The 23014-nt window shown below is 42.6% G+C and overlaps 1 protein-coding gene across 1 annotated transcript in view; it reads right to left on the bottom strand.

Moving 5' to 3' along the window:
• Nucleotides 1-23014, bottom strand: part of EMC2 (ER membrane protein complex subunit 2) — a 217638-nt gene that overhangs the window by 182992 nt on the left and 11632 nt on the right. Inside the window, exon 2 of the mRNA XM_069220622.1 lies at nt 12566-12679. Coding sequence (XP_069076723.1) covers nt 12566-12679 — 114 coding nt within the window. The remainder of the gene's footprint in view (nt 1-12565; nt 12680-23014) is intronic.

The raw sequence follows: 23014 nt of genomic DNA, 5'->3' as shown, positions 1-23014 counted from the left end.
TTCCAATCCAAATTACTAGGAAAAGCAATGAAATGGTAAACCAAATGCAAGACTATGTAGGATAACCATGTTTCAACCAGAGAAGAAAATCACGTACACAATGTAGTGAAATATGCAAAGAATCAAAGAGAAGTTATCAACAGCGACAAAATAATCCAAAGCAGTCTGTGTAAAAACAGGGGCCTCCACTGGTAAAAGAGAACTGGTAGACACCTCCAAAGGTGGTTCATTATAAACAACTCTGTTGTTTGGGGTATCAGTAGAAAACTGTAAACTTACATCTGATGTATGCCGTGCGCTTGCAGAGGTAACAAGAACCACCAAAAGTTCATTCTCTGCCCGCGCCAGCCGAAGGAAAACAATATTGGTATTACTCTATACTTATAGAGGTATTTCCTGTAGGGTAGGGAGAGGACTTGGGGAGCTACCCAGGAGTCCTTATAGCCTAGTGTGAAGAATAGGCCACATGATGCAATTTTACTTGATCAATTGGACAAATACTTTGTCTTTACAACCAGCAAGCAGTGGCAAAATCACTGTTCTGGTACCTTGAATGCCTAGAACTAGCACTGGTGCACGGTATTTCTGGGCCAAATGCCTTCTTCACTGCAATCTTCTCTCAAACTAGATCCCCTACTTTTGGAACCACGCCTGAAGATGCTGGTTCTACTTCCCTCCTTCAGTGGCAAAATATTGGAAAAGTTCATTAGAGTGCTCATCTCGGAAGTCTTTTATTTCCCGTCAGACAACAAAACGTTCACTTATATCAAAAGGTAAGTCACTGCACCATGATTGTTGAGACCTGGAGCATACATCTGTATGCAAAATAGGACCTCAGGGGTGTCTAGCAATCCAAAGATCATCTTGGCAGATTATTTAATGATCTCTGGACCCCATACAAGTGCGGATCCAACTACAACCTGCACCTAATACTCTACCTGGTAAGAAATGCTTTACGTCCTGGTTCTTCCTCTCCGCAGTCAAATTTCCCTCAGGATGTTATGGAGAGGAAAAATGCACAGCAACACCCAGAGTGTACATAGTACCCTTGTAAGCCCTAGAGGCAAAAGCAGGGCTCTGGTCCAAGTGGAATGCTACTGCTGCATATGTACCCACAAAGACTTTGAAATCTTTAATAACAGTTTGAGTGTCAGCTGATCGCTGTGACCACACTTATAGGAATCTAGAGCAAGAAGCTTCAGTCAGCAGAATAAATTTAAATGCATCATCTCAATTTAGAGGTCCGCAATGATCCAAATACATGCATTGAAGTGGTTCATTTGAAACTCTGAGGGGGGTCTGCGGTGGGGAGGCTTGTACAGAGCCTGCCACCAATTGTTAGAGTAGAAACGGAGGCAGCCACTCCTGCATGAGCTGATGCTACATGCTAATGAGCAGCTACTATTAATTATAGCCTGCGGTCCTGGTTGAGAATCACATGATTACCTACCCCAGGAATGCTAGCAAAAAGAATGTTATGGACACTCAATGGATAGGAATATTTTGCTGGATAATTTAGGTAAGGAGTTGCCGTTGTGCAAAGAAGGGCAGCTATAAGATCTCCATGCACCCGCATATGTGAATAAGTAATCGCAACTACAGTTTCAGTCTTAACTGCAGATCTGGCTACTGCATCAGACAATGAATTTCCAACATGTATTCCAACATACTCATGACTCAGTATATGTATCACAATTGCCTGCCGCAAACTGTCTTTAAATTGTGCCACCTTGCCCCAAAGCAATTTATGCTTGATAGTTTTCCCCTTTTAGCCTCTGAATCAATCCAGGCGCCATTAAAAGACTGGACACAATAGTACGAATCACACACTGAGTGTGGGAAACTCTAGATCTGTATTTTCTAGTGCCAGAATTAAAGCTTTCAATTCAGCCTATTTTTAGATTCCACTTGACCCTTCTGGTGAGTAGACAAAGAAGAGGTGTTCTGTTCAGTCAGAAACTGAATTAGCAGTTAAGATGCCTTTAAGGGCCAGATGTAGCAAAGGGTTTTACCCATTCTGGGTCTATGGGAAAAAGTGTTCGTACATATGGCCCTAAATCTCTTTCTTGTCATATTTGCTCTGAGTTCAGAGACAGAGGCCAAACGTCAGTTTGTCTTCTTGCAATGCAAATACTTTTCCTTGTGACGGCAGAGTTCCAGGATTTTGTAAGGTGAAATATCTGACCTATGTGAAATGAAAGGCTTTTGGTATCAGGTTTTTCCTAACACACAACATTTATATAATTAAGTCAACTTTACAAACATTTCAAATTATATTTCAGTAACTGTGAAAGACCATTTTTTGTACTTTGGTGTGATGAAACAAAATATTTTAATTGGATGAAAAAAAGTCAGAACACTTTACTTGGTGATGTGCAAATGATAAATGTTTTCTGAAACCCATTTTTCACATAGTGTATTGTTAATACACTATGTAGTTTTATCAGTAAAGCTGCAAGTTAGTGGGAAGGTTTTTGGACATTTCTTGGAAAGTTACTGTAAATGACAGTGCGATACCGCATCACGCTTTAGTAATATATTTATTAAAAGTGGGTGTTTGAACATAAACTGAGAAACACTTGTGCCCCGATGGCAAACCTATTAGTAAACTAAGAGGCAAGTCATGTATGGATCATATGTACCCTATATATGGGCTAGATTTGTTATACATGGAGCAAACGTTTAGTGCATTTAATCAAACAAAAGAGTATTTTTTGTGCAGCAGAAATGCTGAACTCACATATTTGAAGGTGCACTCATATGTGAGAATGAAGAAAAAGGTGACTGTAAAATACCATTTTTGCCTAGGATCACACAATTTAAGACCTGTTTCCGGGTCAAGTACATTACAGTTAGGTCGAGTAGATTATTCAAACTACTCAACCTGCAGGTCTAGTAACATTTTTATGATTTTTCCAGGCCTGAATACAATCCCTTAACAATTTGTAATTTGTTTTAGCACATGGAATTGTGCATCCTTCACGACAGTCATGTACTGCAGCGCAGGCCACCGAGAACTGGTGTTTTAGTGCTGCACCATCAGTGTATAGAATGTATGCATACTGTTCAAAAGGCAATATATCTTTTGGTACAGGGTATTCTTGTTAATATTGGAGAAATTATTGAGTTTGTAAAGTAGGGTCAAAAACATAGTCTACATAAGTTTGTGTCACTGAAGTGGCCCATTACATCCATCTAGGATGTGAGGCATTCAGGTTAGGAAAACTAGCCTTTGTGACAGCCTCTAAGGCTGGCATGGGAGTTACCACAATTATGCGTTTCTGCTGAGATCTTTCCTTCTTGACAGCCATCTGAAATGCAGTCAGCATTTGTTCAGTGGATGCAAAATGCATTCCAGCAATAGAATATAAATGTGATTTGTATGCAATAAACACTTTGTCACCCTCATTGAGTGTGGCATATCTGGAACCAGTGGATCCTGAAATTATACGGATTACCAAACTTGTTTTAGTGGCATGTGTGTAAAAGTTTAGATGCAAGCATTTCAATCTGTATTGGCCTCAGAATTTGTGTATAGTCTAGTGCCCAATGTGTTTGGGATAAATCAGGGAAAATTAAATAGTACAATGGATTTATGTGTTGTGCATAATCTAAAATGTATGCTCTACCAAAGTTGAGAAACCCTAACAATGACTGTAATTTTTAAATGGTGTTTAGAAGTTGTAAGAGAGCATACTTCTCTGTAGTGCAAGGCTTTTGCCTTCATTTGATAATTTGCATCCTAAAAACAGGACAGCATTTTTTTTTTTTTAATTTACAGACATGCTCTGCAAATCTCAAGACAATGCGAGGAAAAGGGGAAAATTAAATAGTACAATGGATTCATGTGTTGTGCATAATCTAAAATGTATGCTCTACCAAAGTTGAGAAAACCTAACAATGATTGTAATTTTTAAATGGTGTTTAGAAGTTGTAAGAGAGCATACTTCTCTGTAGTGCAAGGCTTTTGCCCTCATTTGATAATTTGCATCCTAAAAACAGGACAGCATTTATTTTTTTAAAATTAACTTTACAGACATGCTCTGCAAATCTCAAGACAATGCGAGGAAAAGGGGGTTATTCATAGGAAATACAAGGTTCAATCACTACCTAGTACTCTAGTTGTGAGAGAACTTGTGAGTGAAAAGGGGAACCACTCGAAGTGGTAGGCACATGGTAAGAATTCTATGATTGTCCTTGGGTCCCATGTGGAGAAACATTGCTTCAAGCTAGTTTCTGTTTGTGAAATCCGGAACGTAATGTTCTCCTGTCTGGGGGGTATTTTACCCATAATTACATTAATAGTCACTGGACTTATCACAGGCACAGCTTGAGAAGCCTTTGGCGGGGCAGCTGTTAGTGTGCGCATAATGAACTGTGTTAAACGTCTACATAGTCTAAGTAGACCTGTGCACAGAGTACGTAAATTATCCATATTTAGCGGTGCAAATTTGGACATGGTGTGTACTTGGCTGAGACTGGCCATACTGCCCCATCATTGCTGGGGGGGACCTAGTCTAATTTTTTCTAATATATGTGGAAAGGAGCCTTGGGACAATTTTGATGTCCCTGACATGTTAGTGCTACTTCTAAATCAATATAAGCTCTGCATTGGTCAGGTATGGAAGCTTCGGTGCATGAATGAAATATCTGTGTATTAGCATCAACTGCAGAAAAAGTGACCCATGAGTAAAACATTTCAGTTTTGTAAGCTTTGTGAGCCTCAGCAACAAAGGTAACATCTCCACCCTGACAGGTAGCCCATGTAATGTTAAACAAGCTGCAGTTAGCAGGATATTAATAATTTGCATCATTTTAATGAAAGGAATTAAGAGAGCAAAACACTAAAGTGGGGTATCCTGTTAAATGTTCAAGCCTGAACAAACTGTAGACAGAAATATGCACTTCCTATAATTCTGATGAGGATTAATCCTTTACACCATAGACATCTTTGTTTTAAAGGTTAACAGAGGTCCTTGGTGTAGGAGGTTGGCTCTGTATGCACTATTTCAAAGTAAGGAATAGTATGCACAGAGTCCAAGGGTTCCCCTTAGAGGTAAGATAGTGGCAAAAAGAGATAATACTAATGCTCTATTTTGTGATAGTGTGGTCGAGCAGTAGGCTTATCAAAGGAGTAGTGTTAAGCATTTGTCGTACATACACACAGGCAATAAATGAGGAACACACACTCAGAGACAAATCCAGCCAATAGGTTTTGTTATAGAAAAATATCTTTTCTTAGTTTATTTTAAGAACCACAGGTTCAAATTCTACATGTAATATCTCATTTGAAAGGTATTGCAGGTAAGTACTTTGGGAACTTTGAATCATTTCATTAGCATGTATACTTTTTACATAAAACACAATAAGCTGTTTTAAAAGTGGACACTGTGCAATTTTCACAGTTCCTAGGGGAGGTAAAGTAATGTTAGCTTTAACAGGTAAGTAAGTCACTTACAGGTTTCAGTTTTGTGTCCAAGGTAGCCCACCGTTGGGGGTTCAGAGCAACCCCAAAGTTATCACACCAGCAGCTCAGGGCCGGTCAGGTGCAAAGGTCAAAGAGGTGCCCAAAACACATAGGCTTCAATGGAGAGAAGGGGGTGCCCCGGTTCCAGTCTGCCAGCAGGTAAGTACCCGCGTCTTCGGAGGGCAGACCAGGGGGGTTTTGTAGGGCACCGGGGGGGACACAAGTCAGCACAAAAAGTACACCCTCAACAGCGCGGGGGCGGCCGGGTGCAGTGTGCAAACACGCGTCAGGTTTACAATGGTTTTCAATGAGAGATCAAGGGATCTCTTCAGCGTTGCAGGCAGGCAAGGGGGGGGCTCCTCGGGGTAGCCACCACCTGGGCAAGGGAGAGGGCCTCCTGGGGGTCACTCCTGCACAGGAGTCCCGTTCCTTCAGGTGCTGGGGGCTGCGGGTGCAGGGTCTTTTCCAGCCGTCGGGAAATGGAGTTCAGGCAGTCGCGGTCAGGGGGAGCCTCGGGATTCCCTCTGCAGGCGTCGCTGTGGGGGCTCAGGGGGGACAACTTTGGTTACTCACAGTCTTGGAGTCGCCGGAGGGTCCTCCCTGAGGTGTTGGTTCTCCACCAGTCGAGTCGGGGTCGCCGGGTGCAGTGTTGCAAGTCTCACGCTTCTTGCGGGGAGTTGCAGGGGTCTTTAAATCTGCTACTTGAAACAAAGTTGCAGTTCTTTTGGAGCAGGGCCGCTGTCCTCGGGAGTTTCTTGTCTTTCTCGAAGCAGGGCAGTCCTCAGAGGATTCAGAGGTCGCTGGTCCCTTGGAAAGCGTCGCTGGAGCAGGTTTCTTTGGAAGGCAGGAGACAGGCCGGTGAGTCTGGGGCCAAAGCAGTTGGTGTCTTCTGTTCTTCCTCTGCAGGGGTTTTTCAGCTCAGCAGTCCTCTTCTTCTTGTAGTTTCAGGAATCTAAATTCTTAGGTTCAGGGAAGCCCTTAAATACTAAATTTAAGGGCGTGTTTAGGTCTGGGGGGTTAGTAGCCAACGGCTACTAGCCCTGAGGGTGGGTACACCCTCTTTGTGCCTCCTCCCTGAGGGGAGGGGGGCACATCCCTAATCCTATTGGGGGAATCCTCCATCTGCAAGATGGAGGATTTCTGAAAGTCAGAGTCACCTCAGCTCAGGACACCTTAGGGGCTGTCCTGACAGGCCAGTGACTCCTCCTTGTTTTTCTCATTATCTCTCCTGGACTTGCCGCCAAAAGTGGGGGCTGTGTCCAGGGGGGCAGGCATCTCCACTAGCTGGAGTGCCCTGGGGCATTGTAACACGAAGCTTAAGCCTTTGAAGCTCACTGCTAGGTGTTACAGTTCCTGCAGGGGGGAGGTGTGAAGCACCTCCACCCAGAGCAGGCTTTGTTTCTGTCCTCAGAGAGCACAAAGGCTCTCACCGCATGAGGTCAGACACTCGTCTCTCAGCAGCAGGCTGGCACAGACCAGTCAGTCCTGCACTGAACAATTGGGTAAAATACAGGGGGTATCTCTAAGATGCCCTCTGTGTGCATTTTTTAATAAATCCAACACTGGCATCAGTGTGGGTTTATTTTTCTGAGAAGTTTGATGCTAAACTTCCCAGTATTCAGTGTAGCCATTATGGAGCTGTGGAGTTCGTTTTTGACAGACTCCCAGCCCATATACTCTTATGGCTACCCTGCACTTACAATGTCTAAGGTTTTGCTTAGACACTGTAGGGGCATTGTGCTCATGCACATATGCCCTCACCTTTGGTATAGTGCACCCTGCCTTAGGGCTGTAAGGCCTGCTAGAGGGGTGACTTACCTATGCCACAGGCAGTGGGAGGTTGGCATGGCACCCTGAGGGGAGTGCCATGTCGACTTAGTCATTTTCTCCCCATCAGCACACACAAGCTGGCAAGCAGTGTGTCTGTGCTGAGTGAGGGGTCCCTAGGGTGGCATAAGACATGCTGCAGCCCTTAGAGACCTTCCCTGGCATCAGGGCCCTTGGTACCAGTTACAAGGGACTTACCTAGGTGCCAGGGTTGTGCCAATTGTGGAAACAATGGTACATTTTAGGTGAAAGAACACTGGTGCTGGGGCCTGGTTAGCAGGGTCCCAGCACACTTCTCAGTCAAGTCAGCATCAGTATCAGGCAAAAGGTGGGGGGTAACTGCAACGGGGAGCCATTTCTTTACACTTGGGCACACACAAAGCCAACTCAGGAGACCCGTTAAATAATAAGTCCCTGGCCTAGAACACTGGTGGTGCCATGTTATAAGATATTAAAACCAGCATTACCAACATGGTAAAAAGAATAAATAATCCAACTATGGCAATTCCTACGTATCACTACCTACACTCTGAAAGCATACTGGGTGTACCCCTCTGCCAGATCTCAAAGGATAGACTGATTTCCCCCCCCATAGCTGGGCCATAGAGCCGGTCTAGAGTAGAGATGGTGATTTGACTCTACGAGCTGAGAGGTCAGAAGAGCTGCATATCGGACTCAGGATTCGTTCCAGGACAATCACGTGTAGGACAGTGCATTGTTTATCTAATCAAAACCACACTGTGTTAGAGGTACAGCTCTGATGCAATGATATGTCTAGGCTTCAGAAGCTGTCTCCAAACGGAGAACACAAGGACTAGGATATCTTGTTCTATGTTTGTAGCATTAAACTGAGTGTACAGTCTACATGGTGAAAAATCCTTACTGAAAATAAGCAGCAAGTACAGCCTATTCTCAGAATAACATCAAGCAAGCCTAAACATGTAAAATATAATAGTTGACAAACAATGTCAGCCTAAATGTATAAAATTGTGAAACTAAAATGGAGAACCAAAGTGAGCCCAAGAAGGCCTTGCAACAACGACGAATGAAGCAAAACTGAATTACATTGAAAGAAGAAAAGCAGTGATGTCTAACTTTGTCTGAAAAACCTCACGGGGTATCATATGAAAGTCTCCCACGTGCCAAGGTGGCGGAATCATCGCTCTTGACCATTGCTGTAGGAACTCCAAATGAACTTGATCCATCCTCTTCGCCAAACCATCTCCCTATTCCTTAAAGTACTCTATTGCATTTCCTGATGCATTCCACACTTCTAATTGGTGTTAGACGTCTGAAGCCAGACTATGCAGTTTGTGTTCATGTTTCCAGGATTTCTTCCCCGTACAGGAAGGATGATTATCAAAAATGCTGGGATGGTAGCTAAAGAAAGTAGAAGTGGAGAAACTGCCTTTGAGAAAAACAGAGAGAAAAGTATTTCCCTTAAAAAAAAAAGTCAAAATAAGCATTGGCAAAGCCAATAGTTCTCCCAGATGTAGGAGCTATTCACTTTGTCAATGTCTTTGCGTCATGTAGTATCACAGGCAGAACAACACAGTGACATAGACTCAAGATACTCTTTAAACAGAAAGCTCTACCACCACCCAGAATAGATCAACTGCATCTTACCGCCACTTGTAACGCAAGATACTAGAAAGTATTACTGCTATTCTTCAAATTACAAACAATATAAAGTATCTTACAAATGGACTGAATTAAAATTAAGCAGTGTAAAAAGACAATAATACTGCCTGCCTGCCTGTTTATGCACCAGCAAGCTTTAGGTTTGTCATATGTATAATTGCAGTTCAAAAGAGTTATTTGGGCAAGTGCTTTTTTGGACAGAAGGCATGGCATGCAATTGATGAATTGTTCACCAGTTTTCACACAGGTTTAAGATTTCTCATATTTCTAGGCCATTAGGTTATTGCTAATTGACAACCACTATATCGTCTGCTGGTCTACACTGATGCCTTTGTGAACTGAGCTGGTGATCTCACTCAGTTACACAGTATGCCAGCACCCCATTCAGTAAAACTCATTATAACTGACACTCACTGCAAGTGTTTGCAACAGAGCTACCAGCTGAAGAACCGTGAAATGTGAAAGCCCCCTCCAACTCCTGTGCTAAGCTGATGCATTTTTTCCAGTCACTGGGGGCACATATGCACTGCTACTGTGCATGCTTTGTGGTCTGTGATGGAGTAATCAGTTTTTCAGCTGCTCAGACCAAAGTTTGTAACAGATATGTACAGCTCTCCATATCTGACACTGGTTCATTCTTAACAAAACTAGAAACAAAGAGCCTAATAATAGAAAAACTTTTTTCCAACCACCTACCTTACACATTAACTAGCATTCCTTTTTCTGCAGTGCGTCCTTTCTAGGACACACATTATAATGTTGCATGCCATAAAAAGAGGTATAACGAGAACAGACACATCATATTGCTTTGTATTTCTGGCATGAGGGGCATGGCAAACGTACTGCAAAGGGGTGGGAGGTAAGCAACACAACGTGGGAGGTAGGATGGCACAAACCACATAATGCAGGATGGAGGCCGGGCGGTGAGCAAGCAACAACAGGGGCAGTGCTAGGACCAACACAGACAGCGGGAGGAGGGCAAGAGGCAGCAAGCAATACGGAGGGGTAGCAGGAGGAGACAATTAACACCACGGACAGCAGGCTGGCATGGGAGGGAGCAAACAACACCAATAACAGAGTGAGGAACAACCAACATGATAAACAAAGTAAACACATTGACTCTTGAAGTGCTTCCACAAGTATGAAAAGGGTAGTTCTGAAATCTTGAGCAGTTGAAGAACAATGAGCAAGGAAGAAGTACATGCTCCAAGACAGGACCAAACACAAGAGGAGGATGTCAGCTGGTGCGCACTGACTTAAGAGGAGAAAGCAAACAAGAGTGACAATGGAGCCAATCAATGGTAAGCAATGGGCAGGTTCAAAGCCCCCTGTAATAAAACAAAATGTCTCACAACCAACAGTACATGTGATGTCACAGTTAAGACCTAAAAAACAATGCAACCTGAGAGAGACACTCAGATGGTGAGAGAAAATATAAGATAGTGTTCTGGGATGCGTAATCAATAAGCAGCACAAAAAAAACCCTGCTGTGCATCATGGGGCAGTGAATTTTCTAGAAATGGTAAAATGTTAGTGCCACAAATTCATGCAAGTGAAAGTCTGAAGACATGAGTACCTTTTCTTGCTATATTTTTTTCTCTCTAGAGCTCAATTCTGGATCAGTGATTTTAGACAAATGTAGTTTATTATTAACACATTGGTTTAATTGGCTTTCATTGAAAACATATGGGCAATAAAATGTGCACAAGCGGAAATATGCTACTGTTAATGAATATGAAAAACAATTCATGTATGTATAGGGTATTTCTATAGCGCACATCTAACCAAACGGGAGCAGAACACAGTACAAAGTCAAAGACAAGCATAAAGCCAGTGAGTGATAGGCAAGGAAGCACATGCATTAAGACAATTAATGCATTGTGACGTAGTGTTCTTTAAGGAGGTTCATCTTTAACTCTTTCCTAAAGTGGAGCAGTATTGTTGTGTACTGATGGATAAAAGGATGGTGTTCAAACTCCTGGGAGCATGAATGGAAAAAAGACTAGCTGTCTAGTTCTTCATTTTTTACAAGTCTTATTCTGCAAGCTGACAAATCCCTGGCTGCAGGTGTGCTGAGAATCTCCAGAGATAGTGAGCTTGACTGCAACATAACAGGAGGTTCTGGTTTTGATGCCTTTGCAAACGAAGCAGTTAGCTATGAAAAAGGAGTGAACCAGCAAGGAAAGTCAATTTATCTCCATACCGATGAGGGCAACGTGATCTTATTTCTTCAGGCCCTGGATGCCGTTGAGAGGTACTAGTGTGGATTCTGGGAGGCCAAGAAGCAGGGAGTGTTATCCATACAAATGCAAAAGTAGGAGGACTTAGCAGCTTTGATTCACTTTCTGTAAGAAAGAGAGAGCTGGTATCAGGTGTTTTTTTTTTTTTTGCCTTTGCCTTTGCGAGCCTTGAATGTGAGGCTGATGTCCAGGTTGAATCCAAGTCACTTTGCATTTATTGATGGTTGTGGTTTAAAGCCACCAAACTTCATGCAATTGCACCAAGTTTGTGCTGTTTCTTGTTTGTTTATCTAGGGTAATAACAGGAGTTCTAACTTGGCTGGGCTCAGCTTGTTTGAGATGCTGGACTTCCAGGTCTGAATGATGTGTAAGCATTATTTGAGGCGTTGTATGTTTTATGCACAGGAAACTTTCAAGTACAGTTGTGTATTATCTAGATATTGGTGAATCTTGATCTTGTTTTCTGTAAGCAGAGCATAGAGGGAATCCAAAAAGAGGATGAAATAACAGTGGGTAGTATGGAACCCTGAGGACTCATGATGGAAATACTGAAGATGAGTGTTTATATTCTGTGGCACAGTCATGTCAGTTATACTAGCTCTTGGGGAAACCCAAGTGGAACAATTAAAGGGCAGAAACTATCTCCTTGTGTTCCAGATGGTGCTGTATGACCTTCTGGCCTGCAGTGACCGCAACCTATGAACACAGAATATCTGAAAGAGCACACACACTATATTATTTAGTCTGCAGTCACAAGTCAAGTATAACAGAACAGGATAGCTAATGGCAGAGAACCAGAATTGCCTTATTTTGTGGGTATACTGTGTGTTCATAACATAAACTCATATCTAGGTCTACAATTCTCAGCCTATAGTATGGAAAGACTGAAGATGAGTGTTTTTATTCTGTGGCACAGTCATGTCAGTTATACTAGCTCTCAGGGAAACCCAAGTGGAACAATTAAAGGGCAGAAACTATCTCCTTGTGTTCCAAATGGTGCTGAATGACCTTCTGGCCTGCAGTGACCGCAACCTATGAACACAGAATACCTGAAAGAGCACACACAATATATTATTTAGTCTGCAGTCACAAGTCAAGTATAACAGAACAGGATGGCAAATGGCAAAGAACCAGAATTACCTTATTTTGGGGGTATACTGTGTGTTCATAACAAACTCATATCTATGTCTACAATTCTCAGCCTATAGTATGGAAAAAGAAAAATACAGGAGACCCCAAAGCTGTGGACACGTGGTCTCTCAATTCCTTACATACATCCTTTTGGCATTCTTTTAAACAGATAAGGTGGAAATCTCACTTAAAATATAGAATGTCTGTTACATTAAACAAAAATTAGTACATGCAGAAAACTTCACAGCTGAACTCATACCATCGTCTCCAAGTTTTGAAGCATATTCACTTATTAATTCTTCACCAACATCAACTATTTGTTCACTGTTTCGACAATTTTCTTCCCTCCATTTTCTCATTTTATCACGCATGTCTGAAAAACAAAATTTGTTTTTTTATAAATCGTATGCAAGTTATCTATGATTCTACTTACTTAGTCTTACTTCAAATAGCTATGTTTTAGCTAATGAACAATGCATACATGTAACTGTTTAGCACTCAAAATAACATAGGTAACAAAACATAGTTCCCTAAAACTCAATGTTGCCTGGTGGTAAGACAGTTCAAAGGCTGAATCACCCACATGCAAAGACAAGAATGCACAAACACTATTAAAGCCTAAACTGTTGGCTTTGACCGTCCTATGTGCTCCAAGGGTGAACAGAACTTGCCTGCAGTATTTATATATAAAAAGAGGCAACAGTGGTACAAATGTTGCACATTCCCGTACTAAGAGCATTGTGATAAAGTAAGAAGCGGTGCGCTACACATTAATGACACATCTGTCGCCACAATGTGTCCCAGCTAGACACGCAAAGAACGTTCATCACAGCCCGAACAAAGTTGACAAATAAATAGCAGAGTACTCTTAATGTATATGTATTGTTCACTTTCTGCATTCAAGCCCCATAGTTTGTGGTGATACAACCAATGCCATATGAAACATTATTCTCCCATTCCACAGTATTAAGGCAGAAATTCCTTGAGAACTCCGTATAGTATTTTAGGTGGTATTTTTACTTCTTTTCAATACAATCCAAAACAATCACGTTACAATGATGATACTTCATAAAGGATTTAGCTGACACGTGTTTCGCCCCTACTTGGGACTTTTTCAGGTCTATATATCTGTACATCTCCAAAGTGAACAGATGAAAGGTATGCAATGTGTTTCCTTCTTAGTAAGACAATATGTCAACAAGTAAAAGGGAAATAAGCAGCCTTCTCCTCACATAATCAAACATTCAGCAGAAAACCACCACTGAGGAACAGGTAAGTTATATCCTTTCGCGGTCTGAGATAAGTTGACTTGTTTCAAAAAACGGTCGCCAGTCCTTGGACCTTGATACATCCCAATAAAGAATGCCTCTCGACTAGGGGTGCGCCGCAGAAATTTGTGTTTCAAACATTGCCGATTATGGTGGGAGAGGCAGCATCCAATTTAAATGGACGGGAGTGTTGGTTACTGCCTTTTAAGCACTTACGGTAGAACGCACATTTCTGTGGCTTGCCACTGGCCGAGACACAGTCCTTTCTGGGACATATACAATACATTTCTAAAGCAAGCAGTTACCTCAAAAAGGTGTCCCGGTGCTAGCGGAAGAGATCACTGCATGAAATCAAGAAATGACCATATATAAAAACTGTTGATACAGAATCAAAAAGCAGCATTTTCAGATTATTTCTAAATGATGTTTCAGGACAACTTTTCGAAGCAAGAGGAAGCGCATTTCACAGCCTAGTAGCCAAAAAGGTGAAGGGTCTGCTTCCTCTTCTGGATTTAAATATGCGTGGTGTAAAGAAATGGCTCCCTGTTGCAGTTACCCCCCACTTTTTGCCTGATACTGATGCTGACTTGACTGAGAAGTGTGCTGGGACCCTGTTAACCAGGCCCCAGCACCAGTGTTCTTTCACCTAAAATGTACCATTGTCTCCACAATTGGCACAACCCTGGCACCCAGGTAAGTCCCTTGTAACTGGTACCCCTGGTACCAAGGGCCCTGATGCCAGGGAAGGTCTCTAAGGGCTGCAGCATGACTTATGCCACCCTAGGGACCCCTCACTCAGCACAGACACACTGCTTTCCAGCTTGTGTGTTCTGGTGGGGAAAGAAATGACTAAGTCGACATGGCACTCCCCTCAGGGTGCCATGCCAACCTCACACTGCCTGTGGCATAGGTAAGTCACCCCTCTAGCAGGCCTTACAGCCCTAAGGCAGGGTGCATTATACCACAGGTGAGGGCATAGGTGCATGAGCACTATGCCCCTACAGCAGAGGTCTTCAAACTGGGGGGCGGGCCCCCCAAGGGGGGCCTGAAGTGATCCCAGGGGGGCCCCCAGATTCTGGCCAAAATAAATATCATACAGATAACAGGCCTTTATTTTAAGCAGGAGGATGTTATTGCAGTTTTAAAAAGGTAACAGTACCTAACTGCAATGTTTAAATAGGTTTAGACATATTTAAACATTGCCATGTTTATAAAATAATTGTGAAAAATTCTGAGGGGGGCCCAATGATTTTTATTTTTCAACTGGGGGGGCGCAGCATTAAATAGTTTGGAGACCTCTGCCCTACAGTGACTAAGCAAAACCTTAGCCAGACATTGTAAGTGCAGGGTAGCCATAAGAGTATATGGGCTGGGAGTCTGTCAAAAACGAACTCCACAGCTCCATAATGGCTACACTGAATACTGGGAAGTTTGGTATCAAACTTCTCAGAATAATAAACCCACACTGATGCCAGTGTTGGATTTATTAAAAAATGCACACAGAAGGCATCTTAGAGATGCCCCCTGTATTTTACCCAATTGTTCAGTGCAGGACTGACTGGTCTGTGCCAGCCTGCTGCTGAGAGACGAGTTTCTGACCCCATGTGGTGAGGGCCTTTGTGCTCTCTGAGGACAGAAACAAAAGCCTGCTCTGGGTGGAGATGCTTCACACTTCCCCCTGCAGGAACTGTAACACCTAGCGGTGAGCTTCAAAGGCTCAAGCTTCGTGTTACAATGCCCCAGGGAACTCCAGCAAGTGGAGATGCCTGCCCCCTGGACACAGCCCCCACTTTTGGCGGCAAGTCCAGAGGAGATAATGAGAAAAACAAGGAGTCGTCACTGGCCAGTCAGGACAGCCCCTAAGGTGTCCTGAGCTGAGGTGACTCTGACTTTTAGAAATCCTCCATCTAGCAGATGGAGGATTCACCCAATAGGATTAGGGATGTGCCCCCCTCCCCTCAGGGAGGAGGCACAAAGAGGGTGCACCCACCCTCAGGGCTAGTAGCCATTGGCTACTAACCCCCCAGACCTAAACACGCCCTTAAATTTAGTATTTAAGGGCTCCCCAGAACCTAGGAAATCAGATTCCTGCAACTTACGAAGAAGAGGACTGCTGGGCTGAAAAACCCCTGCAGAGAAGACGGAGACACCAACTGCTTTGGCCCCAGCCCTACCGGCCTGTCTCCCTCCTTCGGAAGAAAACTGCTCCAGCTGCGCTTTCCCCAGGACCAGCGACCTCTGAATCCTCAGAGGACTGCCCTGCTTCCAAAAGACCAAGAAACTCCTGAGAACAGCGGCCCTGTTCAACAAAGACTGCAAGGAGCAGATTTAAAGACCCATGCAATCCCCGCAAGAAGCGTGAGACTTGCAACACTGCACCCGGCGACCCCGACTCGACTGGTGGAGAAACAACGCTACAGGGAGGACCCCCCGGCGACTCCGAGACTGTGAGTAACCAAAGTTGTCCCCCCTGAGCCCCCACAGCGACGCCTGCAGAGGGAATCCCGAGGCTCCCCCTGACCGCGACTGTCTGAATCCAAAATCCCGACGCCTGGAAAAGACCCTGCACCTGCAGCCCCCAGGACCTGAAGGTTCGGAACTCCAGTGCAGGAGTGACCCCCAGGAGGCCCTCTCCCTTGCCCAGGTGGTGGCTACCCCGAGGAGCCCCCCCCTTGCCTGCATCGCTAGAGAGACCCCTTGGTCTCCCATTGAAACCTATTGAAAACCCGACGCGTGTTTGCACACTGCACCCGGCCGCCCCAGTGCCGCTGAGGGTGTACTTTCTGTGCTGACTTGTGTCCCCCCCCGGTGCCCTACAAAACCCCCCTGGTCTGCCCTCCGAAGACGCGGGTACTTACCTGCTGGCAGACTGGAACCAGGGCACCCCCTTCTCCATTGAAGCCTATGTGTTTTGGGCACCACTTTGAACTCTGCACCTGACCGGCCCTGAGCTGCTGGTGTGGTGACTTTGGGGTTGCTCTGAACCCCCAACGGTGGGCTACTTTGGACCCCAATCTGAACCCCGTAGGTGGTTTACTTACCTGCAAGAACTAACATTACTTTACCTCCCCCAGGAACTGTGAAAATTGCACTGTGTCCACTTTCAAAATAGCTATATGTGTTTTATGTAAAAAGTATATATGCTATTGGGATTATTCAAAGTTCCTAAAGTACTTACCTGCAATACCTTTCAAATGAGATATTACATGTAGAATTTGAACCTGTGGTTCTTAAAATAAACTAAGAAAATATATTTTTCTATAACAAAAACCTATTGGCCTGGAATTGTCTCTGAGTGTGTGTTCCTCATTTATTGCCTGTGTGTATGTACAACAAATGCTTAACACTACTCCTTTGATAAGCCTACTGCTCGACCACACTACCACAAAATAGAGCATTAGTATTATCTCTTTTTGCCACTATCTTACCTCTAAGGGGAACCCTTGGATTCTGTGCATACTATTCCTTACTTTGAAATAGTGCATACAGAGCCAACTTCCTACACGTGATATTTGGAACAGTTTAAGATTGTTGGATCACAGTGAGCGCACCTGAGAAGAAGACTTAAAGTGGTTTATAAGGTAGGGAGGACCTTTTGGTTTGAAAACTCTGGAAGCGAGGGTGAGGCCTTAAAGTGGATCTTTCTGTTCATTGGGAGCCAGTGCAGATGACATAAATAAATTGACTTAGCAAATCAACCAGCCAGCAGCACTGTGAATGGTTTGGGGATGTTGAATAAGAAAAGCCAGGAGCCCTAACAATAAGCTGTTACAATAGTCCAGCTTCGAAGTAATCAATGCATGGACAGTTGTTTTTCGATGTTCAATAGTAAGAAGATGGAGAATCCTTCTCAGTGATCTCAGAATGAAAAAAACAAGAGGAAGATATTGCTGCAATTTGAGGCTCAAAAGTGAGCTCAGAATCAAATTTCACCCCAACGTTTCTTACCACAGAGGAAGCAAGGGCATCTCAGATGGGCAGCAGAGGTTAGAGTCCAGATTGGAGTTAACTTCAAAGAAAATAACCTCCGTCTTGTCTGGGTTCAGCTTAAGATGGCATTCATCCAATTCATGACAGAGTTAAGGCATATCTTGAAGGAACTCAAAGACAAAGGAACATTTTCCTGAAAAGTCAAGGAGTCGAGTGTCATGAGCATATGGTACAACTCTCACTCCCAAAATTCAACAATTTTAGCCAAAGGAAACATGTAAATATTAAAGAGGGTCAGACTTAACACCGAACCCTGGGGAATTCCAGGGCCTAAAGGTTTTGCTGTGGACGTAAAAGGAGGAAGAAAAACAGCCTGCGTACGATCGCTATTAAAGGATTTAAGCCATAGCAGGGTGTGGTCTCTGATGCCGATCATTTCCAGCCTGTCATGCAAGATATCATGAGAGACAGTATCAAATGTGTTTAGATCCAAGTTTAGTTTCACATATTCAGAGACCTCAAGAAGAGCAGTCTCAGTACTGTACGCTGAGAGAAATCCTGATTGTGAGTCATGAAGTAAGTGGTTAGTCTCCAGAAATTGAGTGACCAGATTGTTTACATTTTTTCCAAACATTTGGCAGCTGTTGGGAAGAAGGGAGAGAGGTCTAAAATTGCTATGAATTTTAGGATCGGCTGACAGCTTCATAAGTGGAGGAAGTAAAAGAGCCTGCTTTTAACCAGAAGGGACAAACGTCTGGGTGAGGAAATCAATAATTAATCTATTCAAAATTGGATTCACCACCATTACCACCAATTTGAGAAGAGTCGGGGTCAAGCAGGTAACCTGACTTGCACTGTATGAGGTCCTTAAAGGATTCTTCAACATATAAGAGGGTAAAACAGGGCAGCGAGGGAACAGTAGGGGGTGAAGTACCTTGCAAAGTAGAGATCGACACAGGAATTTGGTCATAAGTTGCTTGAATTTTACTACGAAAAAAAGTCTGAAAAGCCTTTGCAAAGTTCCACCGAGGGAGTAAGAGTATTTTTGGAAGTGAAAGAAAGGATTTAATCACCTTAAACAATTCACGAGGGAGATTATCGGCTTCAGAAATGAACGTGCCAATACATGTTTTTTGCGCCGTCCTAATTGCTACTTTTTAAGGGCGAACTGATATATCAGTTTCTTTTGCTGATCATATTTAGTCCTCTACTGCCTCTCTAATTTCTTGCAGTGAGATTTCTCTGCTTTAAGAGCATCAGAAAACAAAGGTGCTGATGTCGTTGATCTCTTGAATGAGTGATGTTTCATAGGTGCAATGGTGTCCAAGGCATTCTCAATCCAATTGTTAAAGAGGCCAGTCTCTTGTTCTAAATCTCCAGTTACTTCCAAAGAGACGGACTGGAGAGCCTCTGCAGCTAGACTGACATTGTGCTAGATCCAATTTGTTCTAGTGCACCACAGCAGTAGCATTTTATTTACCATGGAATTTGTTCTAGGAAACGTAGATTGATTTTGTACTTTTTTCATTTAACTTGCCTTGGTTTTGAACTTTTTCATTAGGTTTTTCCTTCTTAATCTCATCTATTGGCATACTCACTTCCGAAACCTTTGCTTGATACTGTTTTACTAAATCAGTAGCACAACTTTTGTACATTTCCTTTTACCACATTTGTGTGTTATAATCCCTTAGCAATTTGTTTATCTTCCTCAAGCATTGGATCTTTGATCAACAACTTCCCCTTCACTCTTTTATTATTTGTGCACCTCACAACTTGATCCCTAAGAACGAGTCATTCAGGTTTTCAAACTGGCATGTTAACGACAAACCTCTTAATGCCCCTACATAAGATGCAATATCTTGGTACTTTCCTTGCCAGAGTACTTTCCTTGTTAACATCACTGGAAACTGCTCATGTCGATCCAAACAGACGGAATAGGACTATGCTGTCAGACTGTAAGAATTAGCGTAGCGTAGCCTAGCTAATGATTGGCTCTTACTGACTAAACAATGGATACTAAACTGTTTGTGATCACAATGAGTTTTGATTCTAAGTGACATGAGGCGCTTTTGCTGCATAGGCTAAAACTTTCACACCGTGCCCCTTGAAGGAAGCATAGGACATGCTTGACAACCAGCACCCTTTAAACGTGCCACTTACTGGATTCCCTTGATACGCACTGCACAGACTGCATGTGCACTGAACCTGCTGTTGGACATGCCTACTTCTGAAAGAATATACTGGCCATTCATAAGAAGTCTTTGGTCATGATGACCAAGCGCACATCAATGGGACACCAACAGCGGATAATACAACAATTTGACACCAACAATGGTGTCACCTGAATGTGACAAATGCATATGATACCATTGTTCAAATAATGCACTGGTTTGAGCTTTCCAATTAATGCGCTGGCCTCGCTGCTTTTTCAACTATACGCTGAGTTGCACAATATGTTTGTACACACGTCAATTAGTACTGCTTAAAAGAATACATCGCTATCATATATACCATTAATATACAACGCACAACTCATAAAGATTGGCATCTGAAATATACAGAAATCCCACAGACACCAACAGTACTTTCAATGCTAAGTCAAGTGTAATTACAATCAAATTAACTTTATGAGCTTTAGTAACAATCCACTATGACGCTGAAACTTATGTTAGTTCCAGTACACTTAATTTCCTGTGTTTAGTAATGCAAATTCCTCTTCCTCTCTTTTTGTTGTTTAGACACAAAATCAGCGTACACTTGAACTTAAAGTTATTCCAAAGACTTTCAAATGGTTGAGCAGCAACCATTTTCAAACAGTTTTTACTCACATACATAGCTAATTGTCCTGCTGACCAATTAATCCAGGGGTAGAGGACTTGACTGTGTCTGTCTCCTGCACAGACTTCAACTCCTCATCAGTTATCTAAAGATCCACAGGATATGTACTGGTACAAACATACGTTGTTTATTATGTAAAATAAGTCACCTCCAGCTACCGCTTCTCACCTCCAAATTGTCAGCCTCTATATCTATTAAACTTTTCTAAAGAATACATTCCTACACCACATTCTAAGTTCTCTCTTACATGGCTAGAATTCTACTAACTACACTTTCCTTATGGTTTGAGCATAGAAATACTCACGCTGAAAATCCTAGATGTCGTGCAGCATGCCTAGTCAAAGATGATGCCTGTGTACTCATAATTCTATTCTTGTCAATGATTTATGAAACAGTTAATCATGGTAGGCTAATCTGAACACTAGAGCACTGCAAGCGCTTTCATGGACAGGTTTAAAGTTGGTTTTCCTCCTTTCTCAACAACAGAAGTGGAAAAAATGGAATATGATTTCATGAAAATGTGAAACGGCTTGAGGTGTACTGCAAGACTTTGTCTCTCAACGGATCTGATCTTAGAGGATGTGTGTGTCACCATGTACAAATACCTAAATGACAAACAAGTCTACTCAAAAACCACTGACAACTGGTATCAGCCATTCTTTGCTGACAGGGGGCAAACAATAGATGTCTTAGAATGTTCTCATTCTCAGCCTACATAAAATGGAGAACAACCTTTTCACACCTCTCATATCAATAATTGTAACCAAACACTATGAGGCCAAATGAAATTGAAAGACTCCCCCCTTCTCTATCATATTGTAAACCTGCTCAGCTTCACACTGGATTCTTTGTTTATATCATATCACACATCTTTCGGATGACCACGTCAGCATCTTTACTCAACCACAAAAGTAATCACTTCAGACCAGCTGAAGACAGCAGTTATAGTGCTTATTCTCTCCAGACATGACATCAGAGATGCTCTTCCAGCAGGTGCTAGATAGTCCTCTCTTGCACATTTTACAGAAATACTTCACTCACCTGCAATACTGGTCATAAGCAACAGACAATTCGAAAACATCAACCACTTTCTTTCTGAAATAAGAATCAATTTCACATGACAATGCCTCACCTACCTTCACCTAAACACCCCCCCTTACTTATCTGATCTGCTCTCCAAGTAGGTGCCAAAGAGGACTCGGACACTAAAACTCCATACAACTGGTTGTAAGACTATTTAACATTTATTGAAGCCCTGCTTCACTAGAGCTCTAACTGCCACCAGTTATCCTCTGCCGCTTGACATTTAAACAATACCCATCATCTTTAGTAATAGCTTCTGCCTCTATTTTTAAGCTAAAACTCTGTATGCTCCTAAAAACATCAAACTAGCCTGTGATTTCTTTTTATAATTTCCTTTCAATGTCCATACTTCTACATCTCAGAGTTCAAAAAGCTCTTCTCTGGTAGTGTGTATTGGTATCAACATTGTTAGAACCGTGAGACCGTTCAGTGCAGGCACGACATATAACACTGGTATATAAAAAAAAAAACTTGCCATTTATTCTTAAGAAGGCATTTATTAGAGGCTAAATGTCTTCATTTATGCTTGAGGTGGCACTTGTCATGGTGCTGTGCATCAAAAAGAGGGCCTTCTGCTGCATATCTGAACTGCCCATTACCCCCTACAAGCACAACCAGAGCACATGCCATTATGGCTGGCCAGCAAGTTTTTGAGAGACACTTTGGAAAGTGACAGGAGTAATGATCTTTCTGCATGGTAGCAGCTCACAATAATTTGTGTCCATAAAATAGGTACTGCTCACGGGCAGACTTCTGTATAAGAAATGCATAGTTATTCCATGTAACATCAAGGCATCTTACCATCTTCTCCTGTGCAGCCATCTATCGACCTAGTCATCTGTCCATCCACCCCTTTCTATTCAAATGTATCTACCTATTCACTTTAAAAAATATCCATGTTCATCCACCCCTCCACACAGATCTACCCACACCTATGCATCCACCAATCAAGGCCATGTACCCACTATCCATCCTCACCCAAACACATATCCCTCAAACGACACCCAAGCATTCATTAATCATCCAAACCCTATCACTCATCAACACAGTCATGTATACTTGCTTCCATCAAACTGTGCCAAAACACCCATCCATCCACCACTCACCAATGTAGGCACAACGGTTGTACAACCATCTATTGATCCTTGTATATAGCCAACAATCATTTTATGCACCCACCAACAAGTCAGCATGTTTATTTGAAAATGTTGAATGTGTATGGTCACATGTACTAATCCAAGCATTGTCAGTGTGCATGTGAGTGCCTGTATGTGTGCACTGTGTTTCTGTATTCCAAACTTAATACAACAAATGACCATTAACACAGGCACATACACAATTAAAATAAGCCAAACCAAAGATGTTGCAAATGGTTGTTTAAATCATGGGATTTAATTTTGTTTACATCATTTCACTCACACAATAATTCACAATTAACTAGGCTACAGTAATGTTTGTCCTGATAATCTAATTATATGCACTACTATTGTAAACAGATTAAGGCTAAACTCTTCAGAGAGTGTGAAGCCAGAGCGGTGATTGATGAGGAGCCAATGCACATCCAATCTGCGCTGTAGGGGTGTTGTTGG

This window comes from Pleurodeles waltl, chromosome 2_2 (genome assembly GCF_031143425.1).
Source record: "Pleurodeles waltl isolate 20211129_DDA chromosome 2_2, aPleWal1.hap1.20221129, whole genome shotgun sequence".
Lineage (NCBI taxonomy): Eukaryota > Metazoa > Chordata > Amphibia > Caudata > Salamandridae > Pleurodeles > Pleurodeles waltl.
Note: the sequence above shows the minus strand (reverse complement) of the source record. Positions and strands in the feature narration are given on the sequence as shown.